Genomic DNA, 14,521 nt, shown 5'->3' with positions numbered 1-14,521 from the left:
GTCTTCGACGCCCCACTGATGGTCATGGAAAGCACAAGAGAACTCAGTCTGGCAGCCAAAGACTTTCGGGATTTCAACCGCGGCTCACGTCGCGCGGCGAACTTGTGCCTTGTGACAGGCCTTTGGCAAGCGTGCGCGGAAGCGCGGTCAGCGCCAGAAGACGAAAGCGCGGTGATACGGCAAACTGTGGCGGATGAGGTCAGGAGCGAGACGAAGGGCCGTAAGAGAAGAGTGTATTCTTTTTCGGCTGCTGTGGGTTCGTTTCTGTGCGTCTGCCGCGGACAAGCGTCAGCCTGCAGAGCGCTGCTCCCCGCGGGTTTCAAGCCTCGCAGTGCGAAGGCCTCAGCACGCTAAAGGGGGCTGGGCAGCCTTGATCTATCGGCACTTCGAGCCGCTGAACGTTTGGGAGCGCCAGGGCCTGCTTCAGGGCGCACGGTCGCTCCACTTCCTGCGTGGCGACCGTGGCTTCGGGCGGGCGCAGTTCTCGACCCACGTGTCTGACTGCGGCTCCGGAGCTAACGCTAAGGAGCGCGCGCATACCCAAGACTGCAGCTACGCACATGGTTGCCTTCGAATATGCATATTTAGTCTCAAATCACCTGCTTGACGAACGCATGATTAACTAGAGACAACGTGTGTGGAGAGGCGCTTGGTCCCAGGATTGCTTTGGGGCCGCTTCCCACGTATGCACATTCGCATTACGGCGTCGAGGGCTGCCACTGAGAGAGTGACGGGGGGCGGAAACAGTTGGGGGATGCCTATATGGCCTTTTTGTGTCTAAGAAAGTGCGAACTCTGCGGAATCTATGTGACTAGTAGTCTTTTTTGAAGAAGGGACGGATACGTGGTCGAAGCCCGCCAACTCTTTTGTTGACACGAATGGCGGCGTGTTGTGGCGCTTTCATGAAACCCAGCTACCCCAATACAGCTCGCAGCCAGGCCTTCATGTCTCGTTAGCATCACAGAACACACAGAGACCGGCGCAAGACGCGTGAGCGCTCAAAGCTGCCGCAGCCCACCGAGCCGCCGAAACTTCTCATGCCTCTCGCAGGCCTAGATCAGTCTCGAGTCCACGGGGGCTTCTGTTTAGAAGTGGGTGAAGTGAGGTCTCCGCAGGAAAGACCAATTGTGCACGCTTGGGCACTTTGCGGCGTCGAAAAAATCCTTCAGCAGAACTCCCGTATGTGCATGCACGCGTGCACGTGGGTAGGTGCGTGCCGGGGTTGCCACTTCATCGAGGATCGAACTCTTTTGAGTTTGCCTCTAGCGTGTGTCGCGAGTTGGAAGAGCCTCGCTCGCAGCTTGCGCAGACGCCCGCCCGGCGACGCGGACAGACAACGCACTCTTCCGCCGCTGGTCGCCCGGAGGCGACACCGTCAAACGTTTATAAGGTTCACAAGTTCTCTTCACCGAGTGAAACTGCTGCCTGCATGTCGCATCGGTCGCTTCGCGGGTTTCCCCAGTCGCGTCCCGCCTTGCGGGTTCGCTACAGAAGCCGGGGGTGCGGCCAAATGGAGCCGTTGTTCGAGTGCCTCGCAGGGAGCGTGCTTGCACCCGATTCACGCGACTCGCTCGTCAAACGTGTCTTGAATTAAGAAAACAAGAAGAACAACTCTCTGCGCACGACGGGGACGACAGAGATCGAAACAATTCGTTTGAAAGGCACCTTGGCAGGAAGGAGGCAGCTGAGCGCGGGTGCGTCCTGCCGTGAGGGCTCGAGCGAGCGGCCGGCGCGCTGGAACACTGTGAGGCCCTGCGTACGCTCCCGGGGCTCCCTCACACGGCCGTGCAGCCTCCATGCGCCAGACAGAAGACGCAGTCGCCGCTGCGGCCTGCAGCGCCGTCACTGCGTTCTGCGGCCGTCGGCGCCACTGCGCCCTGTCCGCTCGCTGTCTGCGTCCAAAGGGAGGAAAACCTCGACGACGTCGTCGTCTGTTTCCGTCGCTGCGCCGTCGGCCTCCGCCTCGCGGGCCTTCTCGCGGGGGTTTTCCTCCTTTTTCCCGCCTTCGCGGTCGGCGCTCCCAGGGTCGCCCCCGATGTAGCCTTTGCAGGCCTTGGCGCCGCACCAACATTTGATCGTCTCGTAGCCCGCGCCATAGGCGTAGGTGAGCGCCTCGCCCGCGCGAATCGCCCGCCGCGCGAAGACTCCCACGACCGGCAGCAGCGGCCCGCGCCAGATGTTTCGCACCTCGACGTTCGGCTCGCACGAGTGGTTCAGGAAGCGACTGGCGTTGCCTATGAACTGCGAGAGAGAAAGAGATAGCGACAACAGCAGAGGCCGCGGCCATGAAGTCGAGCCACCGTGGTACGCGACACAGGAAAGACTTGGTCCCCAGCCCCCCAGCTCCCCTCCCCTCCCCCCGCCCAAAAAAAGGCCGGCAGTCGCTGGGAGCCGGCGGAAGGGCGAGAGGGTGCGGTGCGGCGGAGATCGAGTGGAGCCGTGCAACCCGGCCTCACAGAGGAGGGACACAGTTACGCCGCTGTGGGAGAGGGGGGGGGGCTCGGCGAGCAGAGGCAAGGCTGCAGTTTCTCTGTCGCTAAAAATCGAATGCAACACGGTGTAAAGCGCAGTCCTGGAGGCAGAGAAAGGATACGTGCAGAACCTCGGGAGGCGCGACATGCCGCGAAACTGGTCTTACCAGAGAGTCGATGCAAGGCAGCTTCCAGTTGTCCTCCCAGTCCCACTCGTCTTGAACGATTTCCATGCAGTAGTTGTGATAGCCTCTTCGACTGTTGTGGCGGCTGCGGCCGTCCATCGTCGCCCGGCACATGATCTCGCCCACGTACTGCATGATGAACGCGCCGCTCGGAATCGCCACCTGCTCAACGACGCGCGAGAAGAAAGCCGCGCCAGGAACTGTGAGTCTTTGTAAAACATTCTGAGACAACTACATATATAAAGAGAGAGACATACGGAAGTAGACGGTATGGCTGACGGAGACACAGAAACGAGACGATTAACGGCTGTTGGCAGCCTCTGAGACGCTACGCCCCGGACTCAGCCCCACAGCGCCCCAGCGCCCTGAAGCACTCCAAGCATCGGACACAGAGATTCGCGTTCGTTGCAGAACGAGGAGCCGCTTCAGCTCGCTGCCTTCAAAGACCAATCACGTCGCGTGTCGTGGGCGGCCTACGCGGAAACACAAGTCGCCTGCGGCAGCGGCCCAGAACACTGTCGCTCACCTGCGTGCGCAGCTCCCAGCCCGCCAGTTTGGTCTTCGCGACGAGCACCGGATACGCCAAGTCTTCGGGGTATCTGCGTGCGACAGCGAAAAGCACAGACCGCGACTCGTTTCTTTCAAACTCCCGATGCGTCACAGCTTCAGACGGCGGAGACGAATGCGCAGCGCTTCGTGCGGAGCAAGCAACGCCCGCGCCAGTTAAGCGAGGTTGCGCGGCGTCTGGAAGACGCGGGCGGCGAAGCGCCCCAGCTGAGCAAATAGCTCACATGTTCCTTCGGTCGTAGACATGCAGACGAATCTCGCTTTACCTGAGAGAGAGCCTGAGTTGCCACGGCCACCTCTCAGAGAGTGTAGAGCAAGCCTTCCTCTCCCCAGATGCGGCAATCCCACGTACGCGCATGGGTCCCGTGCGGCGTGGCACGCGCCAAATCACGTCCCCCAGACGCATGCGTAGACATGGACTCAGGCGGACCAGAGAAGTGTTCAGAGGCAGGAACGCCAGGCAACATACTCGCGGCGCACGCATGTTTGGATTTCTGGGCACTAACGCCGCGAGTTTTTACCTGTTCCTGCAGACACTCTTGTCGCACAGGCAGTAGGATGTGCACACAGCTATCGTCGACGTTTCGCGGATGAACGCCAAGTTGCTGCCAGCACAGTGCACGCGGCCTGTCTTCGGGTCCCTCAGGCCCAAACTGTAGCCCTCGAGTTCTCTGCAGGACGCAAAACGTGCACCGGACGCAAAAAGAGTCAGACGAGAGCGGCCGCCGGAAGGCGCCGCCAGGTTTCAGACACAAGCGCCCTCGCCAGAGCTCTCCGTTACGCATTCGAAAACTTCGCAGGCCGGCGCACGCACGCGGCGGTCGTCGACGGGCGTCTCAATGCGCAGCGGGAGACGGCGCCGTTCGAGGCTCTATCTCCGACAGAGCAAGTGGAGTCACATGAATTGCCTTCGTACGACAGGCGCAAGCACTCGGAACAGACCGGACGGCAGGCAGCTTTGAAACAGAAACAGCGGCACACACGCTGCGCATGCGAGTCGAAAATTCGAAGCCATGCCTGACACAAGCCGAGACTTGCGCCAGGACGCGTAGACGGCGAGTCCAAGGCCCCACACACAAATGCATATGTATATATATATATATATATATATATATATATATATATATATATATATATATATGCGTGTGGCTGCACTGGGGGAGTCGCACACGCGGCTGCGCACTCCACTCTCGCATGACCCTTTCTCCACACGAGCCCTGCCTCTGCTGACAGCCCAACGCCGCGCAATCGCTTCCCAACCTCCCTTGCGCCCAAAAGACCTTTGGAGAAAGTCTCACATGCGTTCCCAGTCGCTCGTATCTTGCCCGCGAGGGACGCAGCCCGCGCAGAGGCAGAGCATGCAGAAGTTTGGCAGCCGCGAAAAGCAGACATTCCGGACTTGGTACCTGCGCGGAAACGCAGCGAGGGGCGAGGCGTGAGCCGCTCGAAGGATTACAGAGGCTCACCGGCTTGTTAAATTACCCTGCCGAGCGCCTGCGAAACGTGCGGCGAGACCGGCGAGGTCTCCTCAGCTGCGACCGGCGAGGTCTCCTCAGCTGCGACCGGCGAGGTCTCCTCAGCTGCGACCGGCGACCTGCCCTCCGCCTGGCTGCACCGTCTACTTCGCGCAGGTCACAGAGGCGGCCCAGCGAGAAAAGCGAGCCTGTCCAGAGAAGACCGGGGGGTTGCTAAGCAGAAGAGGGAGGAGGAACTTACGAGAAATCGACGGGCGGGGGAGAGCGGTCGACGTCGTTGACCGCAGGGATCGGAAATCGCTCTTTGCCCTGCGAAATGTCGCGCCACGGCGACCAGGAGTCAGGCAGAGGACTGCAGAGCTCGATCGTCGCGAACAACCCGCAGGTGGCGGACTGCAGGGGAAAGGACCGGAGCGAAACGCGGCAACACGCTGACGTCGTCGCAGACGAAAAACTCCCCTACCCTGAGGCCTCAGAGCAAAGGTGCAAGCCACGCACTCCCGCCAGAGGGGCACTACGGCGTGCCCGCAGGCAGGACAGCAGGGGCGGTAGACGCAAAAGGCCGCCGGAGTCTGGAACCTCTATCACACGCAGGACGTCAGACGCCACTCGAAACAGCAAACAACTAAACGAGCCTACGCGCAAGAAACGAGATTCTCAGCCTTTTGTCATCCGCACCGGCTAGATCTGCTGCCTCTTGGATGTGCCGGGAGCCGCTATTCTGGCGACTGTGCCCGCGCCGGCGCTTCTGCCCTTATCTTCGTGCGTCGCGTCTGAGCTTTCTCGCGCGCGCATTCGATGCAGCTTCTCCCTCAGCCTCACCTGAGGGAGAAGCTGGTGAGAGAAGACCTTTGCAAGCTCCGCGTTGACGAGGATCTCCGTCCGCGTCTCGGTCCAGACGAGAGGCCGGTGGCGGCAGCCCAGGCGTCGTTTGTTCTCCAGCTGAGCTAAAAGCTCCTCGAACTCCTCCGACGTCTTGCTGAAGGACGGAAGCGCGCTGTCGCGCTTGCTCTCCAGAAAGCCCGGCGGGTGGCGACGCCTGTCCAGTCGAGCGCGCGCGATGAGGCGCTGCTTGCTCGCCGGCGGAAGCTCCCGCAGCTCCAAGTCGAGCTGCGTCAGAATGATTCGCACAGGCAAGAAGCCGCAGAGCGCCCACGGGGGCAGAGGCGTCGCAGCGGCACGCGAAGCGAGACCACGTCGCCACCCCGGCCGCGACGACGCGGCTGAGAGCGAAACGGCGGTGTGGTAGTTCTGGAGGGCACGCAGAGCGCCAGACGGCTGCTCAGTGGCCCTGGGGTCCGCGGCCAGCTTCATCTCAGAGTAAATCTGTTCACCACCCGCAGACGCAGCAGCCAAGCAGCCAAGACGCTCTGCCGCAGACCGAAAAATCTCGAAGAAACGAGCGGCCGACCCCCTCGGTCACCCCCAGAACCCCCCCCTCCCCCCCCCCCCCCCCCGCCGCCCGTGGGGCCCCCGCTCCGTTGTGCATCGTAGCTCGATGGTCATCTAGACGGGCAACACGAAGAAGGAAACCGCGAAGAGGAGTCCTTCCACATGACCGCGGTCTGTTTGTTCTTCTTTCGACCAGCTGTAGGGCACCCACTTTGTAGGCGGCGGCCATGATGCAGAGGAAGTTGGAGAGGATCGACTGCGTCTGCCCAGGAAGCCTGAGAACTGGCGGCACCGCGACGGCGAAGGGAAGGGGCAAGTCGCTCCATATCTGCGCATCTCGACAGAAAAAAGACGCAATCCATTACGGGCGCATCGACGTCCACAGATCTAGGAGGCAATACGAAGGCATAAACGCATCCAGAGCGACATCCGAGGAAAGCCGCCAGTGACCGGAGAGCCCTGCACTCGCTGCCCGCCAGCACCGCCAAATAGGCAACCGCGGACGTTTTGCGTTGAGACGGGAAAGCTTCTGCGCCGAATGCGAGTTCCGTCGAGGCCTCAGGCGATGCTTCAAGCTCTGCATCTCAGCTGCAGCGTGCGATCGGACACCACGCCCTTTCTCAGTGGTGGTACGCAGTCAGGGGTCGCACTCGTTTACTCCTGCCTTCATTTCCGAGCAGAAAAATCGAGCTTCGGAGGCCGGCACCACGCGACGATGCGTGAAGCGCTAGCGCAACCACGTGAGAACCACCAACACGTGCGCAAAGACGTCAGCAGAGACATTTTTTTCAAACAGTGAAGGTCTCTCGCATGCTGAACAGATCGTGCGACCAGCCGCCGCTCAAGAAAGGGCCGTTTGAGGCCAGCGCCCTCGGCCGGTGGACGCCGCCTCTGGGCAGGGTCCCGCGCGCGCTTGCCTCCTCTGTGGGGTGTCGGGTGGGAGGGAGTGGCTCACCTGAACCACTTTCGTCGACCGAGTCAGCGCAGCTGCCGACGAGGCCTGCAGTTGCTCCTGGATTTTGCAGTGTGTCCGGTACTGCTGGAGCGCGAGCGTCTTGACTTTCCTGCGCAACAAACAGGAGCGCCCCAGAGCCTCCCTCGCCGAGAAGATGGCAGCAGGCACCGGCCGGCAGACAACGTCCAGCGCCGCCGCCCTCCGTCGTCTTCCCCCCACGCCAATCGGGTGGAGTCACTCTATCTCTCTTGGCGTGTGAACTGGGCCCTCGGCGTGAAGCTTCAATGCAGACGCAGCACAAAGCTGCACAAAAAAGAGCCAACGCCTACGTACGAATACACCAACATATATATATAGCTGTATATGTGTTCACAATATTGCGTGCAGGGAATCCCCTGGCTGCAGTCCAGTCGCGCATCTCCGGCGCCGACCGATCAGCGCGTGCCTTGTTGTTTCGGAGGGAGGAGGCGCGCGTGTCTCACTTGAGTCCCTTGTCTTCCTCGAAGAGGCTGTAGTCGAACGCAGCGATGTCTCTGTCTGGAAGTTTGGTCTCTGGAGCCAAGTAGATGTCGCGGTGTATGGACACCAGGACGAACTTGAAGACCCTGCGCCCGTCCAACTGTTTCCGCTCAGCCCACTCAGAGTTGCCGCCTGCCGACCCCGCGCCGGAAGGGGGCGTGCCAGGAATAGAACTGTCGCGGGAGAGGTTGTTTGTGAATCCTTTCTCTGCTGTTTGAAAAGGCGACGCGCGAACACGAGGGGCGCTATGGCGGTCCCCGCGCGGAGAGAGGTCTTCTTCGGCCTTGGTCCGAATCGCAGGCGCCTCGGGTAAACTGTTAGCAGTCGGCGCTTCGTTCTTCCGCCCCTGCGCGGCAGACGCGCAGGAAGCAGACAAAGATGGCGAAGAGGCACGAGACCTGGGGGAGGCGTCTTCTGGAGGGTCGCGCGGTCCAGGGGGGACGCGTGAAGAATGGGTGTCTGGGGCCTGCGGCGAGGCATCGGAAGGCGCGGACGCTCGCCCCACGCGGTCGGGCGGGCACGCTTGCCGCACGGCGTCGGGGTTTACATTCGCTGAAGCGCACGCCGCCGGGCTGCTCTGAAAGAGCGAGGACAGCGACAAACTGTGTCGTGGCTCGCAGTCTGTGTCCTCAGCCTTGACGCCTCGGAAGGGACTGGAAAAATCCGCTCCCTCGTCGGCGCGGTCAACCCGCGGTGTCCGGCGCCGGCTACTGGCGTCCGCAGACGCGCCTGGAGGGCACTGGCTGTCATTAGAGGCCCCTAAGCGAGAGGGCGCAAGGCTGGAGGCATGCGCCTCGCATCTGCCGTCCTCGCTGGCTAACGCCGGTTCCAAGGACGACTGAAAAAGAAGGCGAGAAGGCGATAGCGACAGAGGCGAAGTAAAGGTCGATGCCAAGGGCGACTGCACCATCGTCGGCCCGTGGCCCCGGGGGGCAGCAGACCCGGCACGCCTCCCGGCCGGTTCTGCCTTTGCACCGCGCGCCGCAGGCCGCTGGGGACCACGGAACGAAGCCGCCGAAGACGCGCGCCCAGGCACGGCTGTCGACGCGGCAGCCTCAGAAGGCGCGTCGACGCTAGACGCGCCGAGACGGCCCTCACCGCTCGCCTCCGCGTGCTCTTCCTTCTCCTCTTGCTCTCCGCGACACCGCTCCTCCGCCGACCCGCTTCGCGCCGCCTCGCCTTCACACTTGGGGCGTGCGCCGGGCGAGCTCGGCGCAGGGGGGGAGCTGCTGTCACGCTGCGGCGACTCATCCGCATCACATGGGCGGTGGCACGAGCCGGTCTTCTCGGAAGACGGCCGGGTTCGAGGAGGCGTTGCAGGAGGGGAAGTGCGAGGCTGAACGACGCATGGAGCGCTGCTCGAGTCAACAAGCATTTCCACCACGCGGTACAGACCGTCGTAGCGAAACCCGAAGCTCGGCGCGTATCTGAAAGAGGAACCGGAAAACATCAGGACGGATATCCAGAGTCCTCAGAAAGAGGGGACACAGGGGCACGCGCCCGCTGCCCAGAACCCCTCCCCCCGTGAGCCTCTGTCGTCTCCGCAGTCCCCCTGCCCGCCCGCGGGAAACGAAAGGAGTTAGTTGCCTTGCCCGCTGCCGACTCGAAAGCGCGTGACGACAGAAGAGACGATATTCCAGATTGAGCGTTCACCACTGAAACAGACAACAGGCAGCAGACCCTCGGGAGGCCGCGAGACCGCCGCTCTTGTAGAGGGTCACCCTCCGGAGAAGGATCAGCCAACTATGCATCCCCTGGCGAAGCCGCCACTCGCCTTTTTCTCTCAGTGCAGCAGGAGTAGACGCTGTGCCTCACCTGGACTTGCATTTGTAGCCCCGAATCACGCGAACGGGGTACTCCAGCTTCCATGCGTTCCACAGAGAATAGTTGCGCGTGTTTGTGCCACCGATGAACAGCATCTGGTCCTGAGGGAGCGTTCGTGTCCAGACAAAGAGAAAGACCTTCCTCTACAGAGAATACAGAGTGGCTCCAGGGTGAGAAGCAGCACGTGCCGACAAGAGAAGGAAGAGTTCAGGGTTTAGGCCCTGCCTCAGCTGCAGGGAGTCTCGGCTGGAACTCAGGAGGCCGAGAGTCTGCCAGAGGTGGAGAACGGGGGGTACTGCGGCTCAAATCAATACATATTAATTGTGCACAGGTGATGTGTAGACACTCTGCAAGAACACGTATGCGTGCTTGGAGAAAAGACACGGGCGAGTCCTGAATCTCAGCTGGGGGGCAGCGCTTACACCTGGGTACGCGCCGTGGCCTTTCCCGTCGCTTTCCTCTCCGTACACAACAATGATATCGTTGTTGTCCTCGATGCGATCATCGTTCAGCAGCAGAGAAGTCACGGTCGCTGCGTAAAAGAGCAAACAAAACGAGGGGAGGCACACCCATCAAACTCGTCGGTGAGAACCCAGCGCTGCTAGCGCGTGCCTTCGAGCAAGCGAAGGCAAAGTCGTGTGCTCTCCAGTAAAGCGTAGACCGATACTTGCGCTGGAAATGCGCGCGCACATGTACAGCGAACTCCTCGAAAAAATATGCAGAGCCCGGACATTGTATCGTGGATGGTAAGCGGAGACCGCAGCCCGCAAGGATAGGTACCACGCTGTGTTGACACGAAGGTGCTTTGTTAGAGAACGTGTCCGGACGGGGCTGCAGCCGTTTGTTCCAGTTGTGGGAAGGCCTTCAACTGCACTAAACGACGAGTCGGGACAAGCATATTCGGAAGCTTACGCAGACGCTCGTCGTCGTGACCAATGCAGCAGCGGTCGTTGAATGCGCAGTGCAGCCCGACGGCGCTTAGCTGGCCCGTGTACAGACACCTGAAACGTGGAAGCAGCCAAGAGACAAGTGAAGTGTTACGTGTTTACAGAGTGCCTCAGTAGCCGTGGCAGCGGGTACAGCGACGACACAGAGGACAGTCTGGGCCTTTCGGTCCGGTGCGGGGCTCCCGTTTTGCTTTTGTTCTGTAGGCCCGTAAGATCGCGAGCACCAGCGTCATCACTCACCTTGCGTGTCCATCGAAACAGGAAAGCTATGATCCTCGTGCTAGCTGCCACCTACCTGTGACCACAGGTACACGACAGAGGCTGGATCAGCGATGCCCGGAGGCCTCTTTCAGGGAGAGATATTCACGCCAGGATCGAGAACGATTCGATGCGTCAGCTCACAGTTGTGTGGGCACGGCGCCAGCCAGACCATGAAAAGTGCGAGGCTTCCTTCGCTGGGATGTGTGCAGTCCTCCAAACGCACCTGAACCCAGGCATAAGCCGCAGGGTGCCGGGACCTATGACGTTCGAGGGGAAGAGGTTCTCGACCATTTCCTTCATCTTTCGAAGCGGGCGGCTCATCGTGCCAGGTGTCGTCACCTTGTCCATGCAACTGATTTACGCCAAAGACACACGACCAGCACAGCGAGACAAATCCAATAGGCGTGTCAGGCGTCATGGCAACAGTGCAGGTTGAAAAGCAGAGCCGCACACCAGCGAAGGTACAGCGAATCCGCGAGGAGCACTCCCGTGAATAAACAGGAACGACTGCCGCCGCGTGGGCACCACCAGGCGCTGAATCGTCCGACAGGCTGCGTGGCTGCCCCGTTCCCGTCCGTACCGCTGGTAGAGATGAATGAACTTGAGACTGAGCCAGAGCGCCTTTTCGTCCAAATTCAGCTCGTAAAAGTCCTCGTAGGCTTCTATGCCTCTCTCCATATCCAAGCACCGCTCGCCAATTTCCTGTACGCAGTCTGACCCGTTCATCCATTTTTCACAGTAGTACGTGTCCGAGGCCCTTTCATTCGTCGGCGCAGGCTTCACGCGCTGAAGATGCCTCCTGCGACGTCGCTGCTCTCTGAACCGCTGCTGCAGCTGAAGCAGGCGTCTTTCCTCCTCTTCGCTGTCGAGGTCACTGAGAGCCACTGCCACATCATCCTCCTTCGCCTCCTGCCTTGTCTCTTCCTCAGGGTCGTCCAAGATTTCTACCACATCTGCGACCGACTGCGAACGGTCAGGCACCTCTTCCGGCGAGTTCGTCGACAGCTGTCGACGGGGAGATGAAGCTAACGATTCGCAGTGGGGAAAAGCTTCGTTCTGACGGAGAAAAGACTTCGTTCTTGCACCGCCTGCAGCCTTCAGTCTCTCTGCGGGCTTCCGCCACGCGGGGGCGCTCCCAGGAGAAGCCTGTTTGGCTGAGGCCGCCATGTAGAGGGACTTGAGAGCTGCGGATAGAAAGCGGTCGTAGTTCTCTCTCTCGACTTCGCGCCTTCTTTTGAGTCCTTGTCGAAAAGGCACTCTTTCAGCTGTATGTACCGACGCTGAGCTAAGAGCCCGCGCTTGGTATGGCAGGAAAGAAGAAAACGAGTGCCCCCTTGGGTCTGCCGCTGCGAAAAGCGTCTTGAAAAGCCGTGCTTTGCGAGGCGTCGCTTCGGCAAAGTATGCCCGGCCGCATTTTTGGTGCGCAGCTTTCCTGTCCACTCGTGAGGGGGAGGAACTCTCCTGCGGAGGAGGGGTTTCATGTCCAGGTGTCTCTTTGTTTTCCAGTGAATTCGTCCTGGACGGCCGGCGGAGCTGCTGAGGTGGTCGAGGACCAGCAGCGCCGAGCAACGACCGCGACAGTGGCTGGTGTTGACAGGGCTCTGCGTTCTCTCGCTGACCGACGTGCCCAGGAGAAGCGGCGGCGGCCCATCCTGGGCTACGGTCGGACGTCGGGTGCGACACCAGAAACTCCATCGAGTGTTGCGTTCTCCTGTCTGACGCGCATCTGCGCGTGCGGGGGACGCGCGAAGAGCTCCTTCAAGTGTGGAGGGGTCTTTCTGATCCGCGTCGACTAGATGATGAGACCGCGCCGGAGACACTGCGCTCGAGAAAGGCCATGGCGCAGGCAGGAGATGGCGGCAGTCGCGAACACGATAATGGTCCGGAGAGCGCGAGTTTGTGTCTTTTCTGACACACGGGTCTTGGACAAGGAGACATTCGCGTCGCTGTCCCGCGCAGGACAGAAGACTACGCGGCAAGCATATCTTCGGCACAGTTCAGGCCACGCAGATTGCACGGTCGTGCAGAATTGACATGTTAGGTGTATCCGAGTGCAGCCACAGACATGGACAGGAGGTCATGCGCGCAACGTGTCCTGTCGCTAAGAATGCCCGAAGAGAGTCATTACGCCATGAGTGAAACCGGTTTCCCCTGTTTTATGAGTCGAATCACCGGTTAGAGACGCTTCTCCGCGTCGATGCACCACACGCCGGGCGTGACACTCTCGCGGCTGTTTTGCGTAGGGTAAGAGATGGCAAAGAAGAGCCAGCAGATCCCCGTGGACATCGTGGATGCTAGCTCCTACGCACAGAATGAGTAGATGTTGATGATGGCTCCCACAAAGAGTGAATAGCTCAGGGCACGCGCGTCATCGGAGCTAGTCGTCTCGATATGTCCGCTGACGGCTGGCTTGAGTGGCGTGGCCGTGCGCATGCGAAGTTTTCGAGGACTCCTGCGCACCAGAAATACCACAAGTGGTGTTCAGGAAAAGTGAATCATAGCCCGCAAGGCGCCAGCAAACTTCGTACAGCCACACCTTGAATAGATGGATACGATAGGCGGCAGAATCGTATTCAGCAGACCGATGCCCGGTGATACACCCAGTTCATGTACGTGGCAGAGGTGGGAGATCCACGTCTTGGCAGTGCTGCACACTGACGGGAAAGTGACGAGCCCGTGAGCAGGCAGCTCACACCGAATAGTATTCATAGCGACAGTGCCATTTTCACGAAACAGGGTGCCCTTGCGACGACTCAAGAAGGGCACGCCCAGCAGCTCCAAAACCGAAACGGCTCGTAGAGACACAAACGTGACGAAAAGGTGGCCCAGGGGGTGTGTCGCGCCAACCGCCTCGAGGGTGGTGGCACACCACCGCCTTGCGGCAAAGATCGACTTTGTTGACGGACTGGCGCCCTTCTGCAGTGATGAGGATCTAGACCACGCAACTACAGGACCCCAGTCAACTCCGGAGCTGCTGCTGCTCCAGGCAAACTGCTAACTGTCGTCTCCCCTCAAACAGCGCCGCGACGCACAAGGTCGTCCGAAGTCGTCCGCGGTGGACGAGCATGTGTCTGATTCCGTGCATCTGATTCGGACATCTTGTCGCAGGCCGGCACGGAGTGCCGGAGCGTCTGCCACTTCTCATCGGGCAAGCCTAGCTTCTTGAGGTAATTAGCTCCACAGTCAAAAGAGCATTAGGCAGAATGTACAACACAGGCGGACAGTGTCGGCGGCAGGCAGGGCCTACAGATATCCTCCAGTTGGCGATTGCGAGTTTATGCGGTCCGATGCCCCTTGAGAATGATAGAGTCAAGACCGAATGCGTCATTACGACAATTGTTTCTGTGACGAGAAGAGAAACTCAAGCGCATCATGGCCGGGGACTCTGGTATCAGAATGCCTGAGACACGAACCCAAGCGTGTGGCGATGATCGCAGCAGTATTCAGGTTCCAGCCGCAGATACGTTTATGCGGTGCAACAGAGAGAGGCACTTCTCACTTGCAGATGCTGTGGGTATCAGTGATATTGGTCTATGTGTTTTAAGATTGTCCAAATGTGTCCTGTGCGTATTCAGTCGGAATGGTAATGTCAAGGGATAGAATCCAGGTTGAAGCATTTCTGAAGCTGTAGTTACTGAGCGCGGGTTACTCCGCTGTTTTCACCTTGCCCCCCTTCCCGGTGACCTTACAACATGCCTCGGAATATTAGTCGCTCCGCTCATATCGATTTCCGTTCGTGTGAGTCCGTTTGTCTGCTCTTCACAACTGCCTGCCACCTACGCATGAGATGGATTGCCACACCCAGAAGTGTTCGCCGTCAAATTTTGGCAGGCCCCCGCTCTAGCTATCCTCACATCCAGCTCATGTGAACCACGTTTCCGATCTATCAGGAATTCCTCTTGCGACGAAAGTCGTTCAGCTAGAT

The 14,521-nt window shown here is 60.0% G+C and overlaps 2 protein-coding genes across 2 annotated transcripts; one reads left to right on the top strand and one right to left on the bottom strand.

Moving 5' to 3' along the window:
* Window positions 1-24: 24 nt before the first annotated feature.
* Window positions 25-354, top strand: BESB_076520 (uncharacterized protein; the record flags this gene model as incomplete). The annotated part of the gene is made up of 1 exon (XM_029366013.1): window positions 25-354. The coding sequence occupies one exon, from the start codon at window positions 25-27 to the stop codon at window positions 352-354; it is 330 nt and encodes a 109-aa protein (XP_029217444.1).
* A 1,488-nt stretch (window positions 355-1,842) lies between these two features.
* Window positions 1,843-11,763, bottom strand: BESB_076510 (histone lysine methyltransferase SET/SUV39; the record flags this gene model as incomplete). The annotated part of the gene is made up of 16 exons (XM_029366012.1): window positions 1,843-2,241; window positions 2,639-2,818; window positions 3,183-3,255; window positions 3,745-3,894; window positions 4,522-4,629; window positions 4,940-5,091; window positions 5,521-6,024; window positions 6,302-6,418; window positions 7,046-7,154; window positions 7,528-8,323; window positions 8,513-8,991; window positions 9,380-9,489; window positions 9,811-9,920; window positions 10,301-10,389; window positions 10,820-10,948; window positions 11,177-11,763. The coding sequence occupies 16 exons, from the start codon at window positions 11,761-11,763 to the stop codon at window positions 1,843-1,845; spliced, it is 4,092 nt and encodes a 1,363-aa protein (XP_029217443.1).
* Window positions 11,764-14,521: the final 2,758 nt, after the last annotated feature.

Source organism: Besnoitia besnoiti, chromosome VII (genome assembly GCF_002563875.1).
Source record: "Besnoitia besnoiti strain Bb-Ger1 chromosome VII, whole genome shotgun sequence".
In the NCBI taxonomy this organism is placed as follows: domain Eukaryota; phylum Apicomplexa; class Conoidasida; order Eucoccidiorida; family Sarcocystidae; genus Besnoitia; species Besnoitia besnoiti.
The sequence above is the reverse complement of the archived record's forward strand: the minus strand, read 5'-3'. Positions and strand labels throughout refer to the sequence as shown.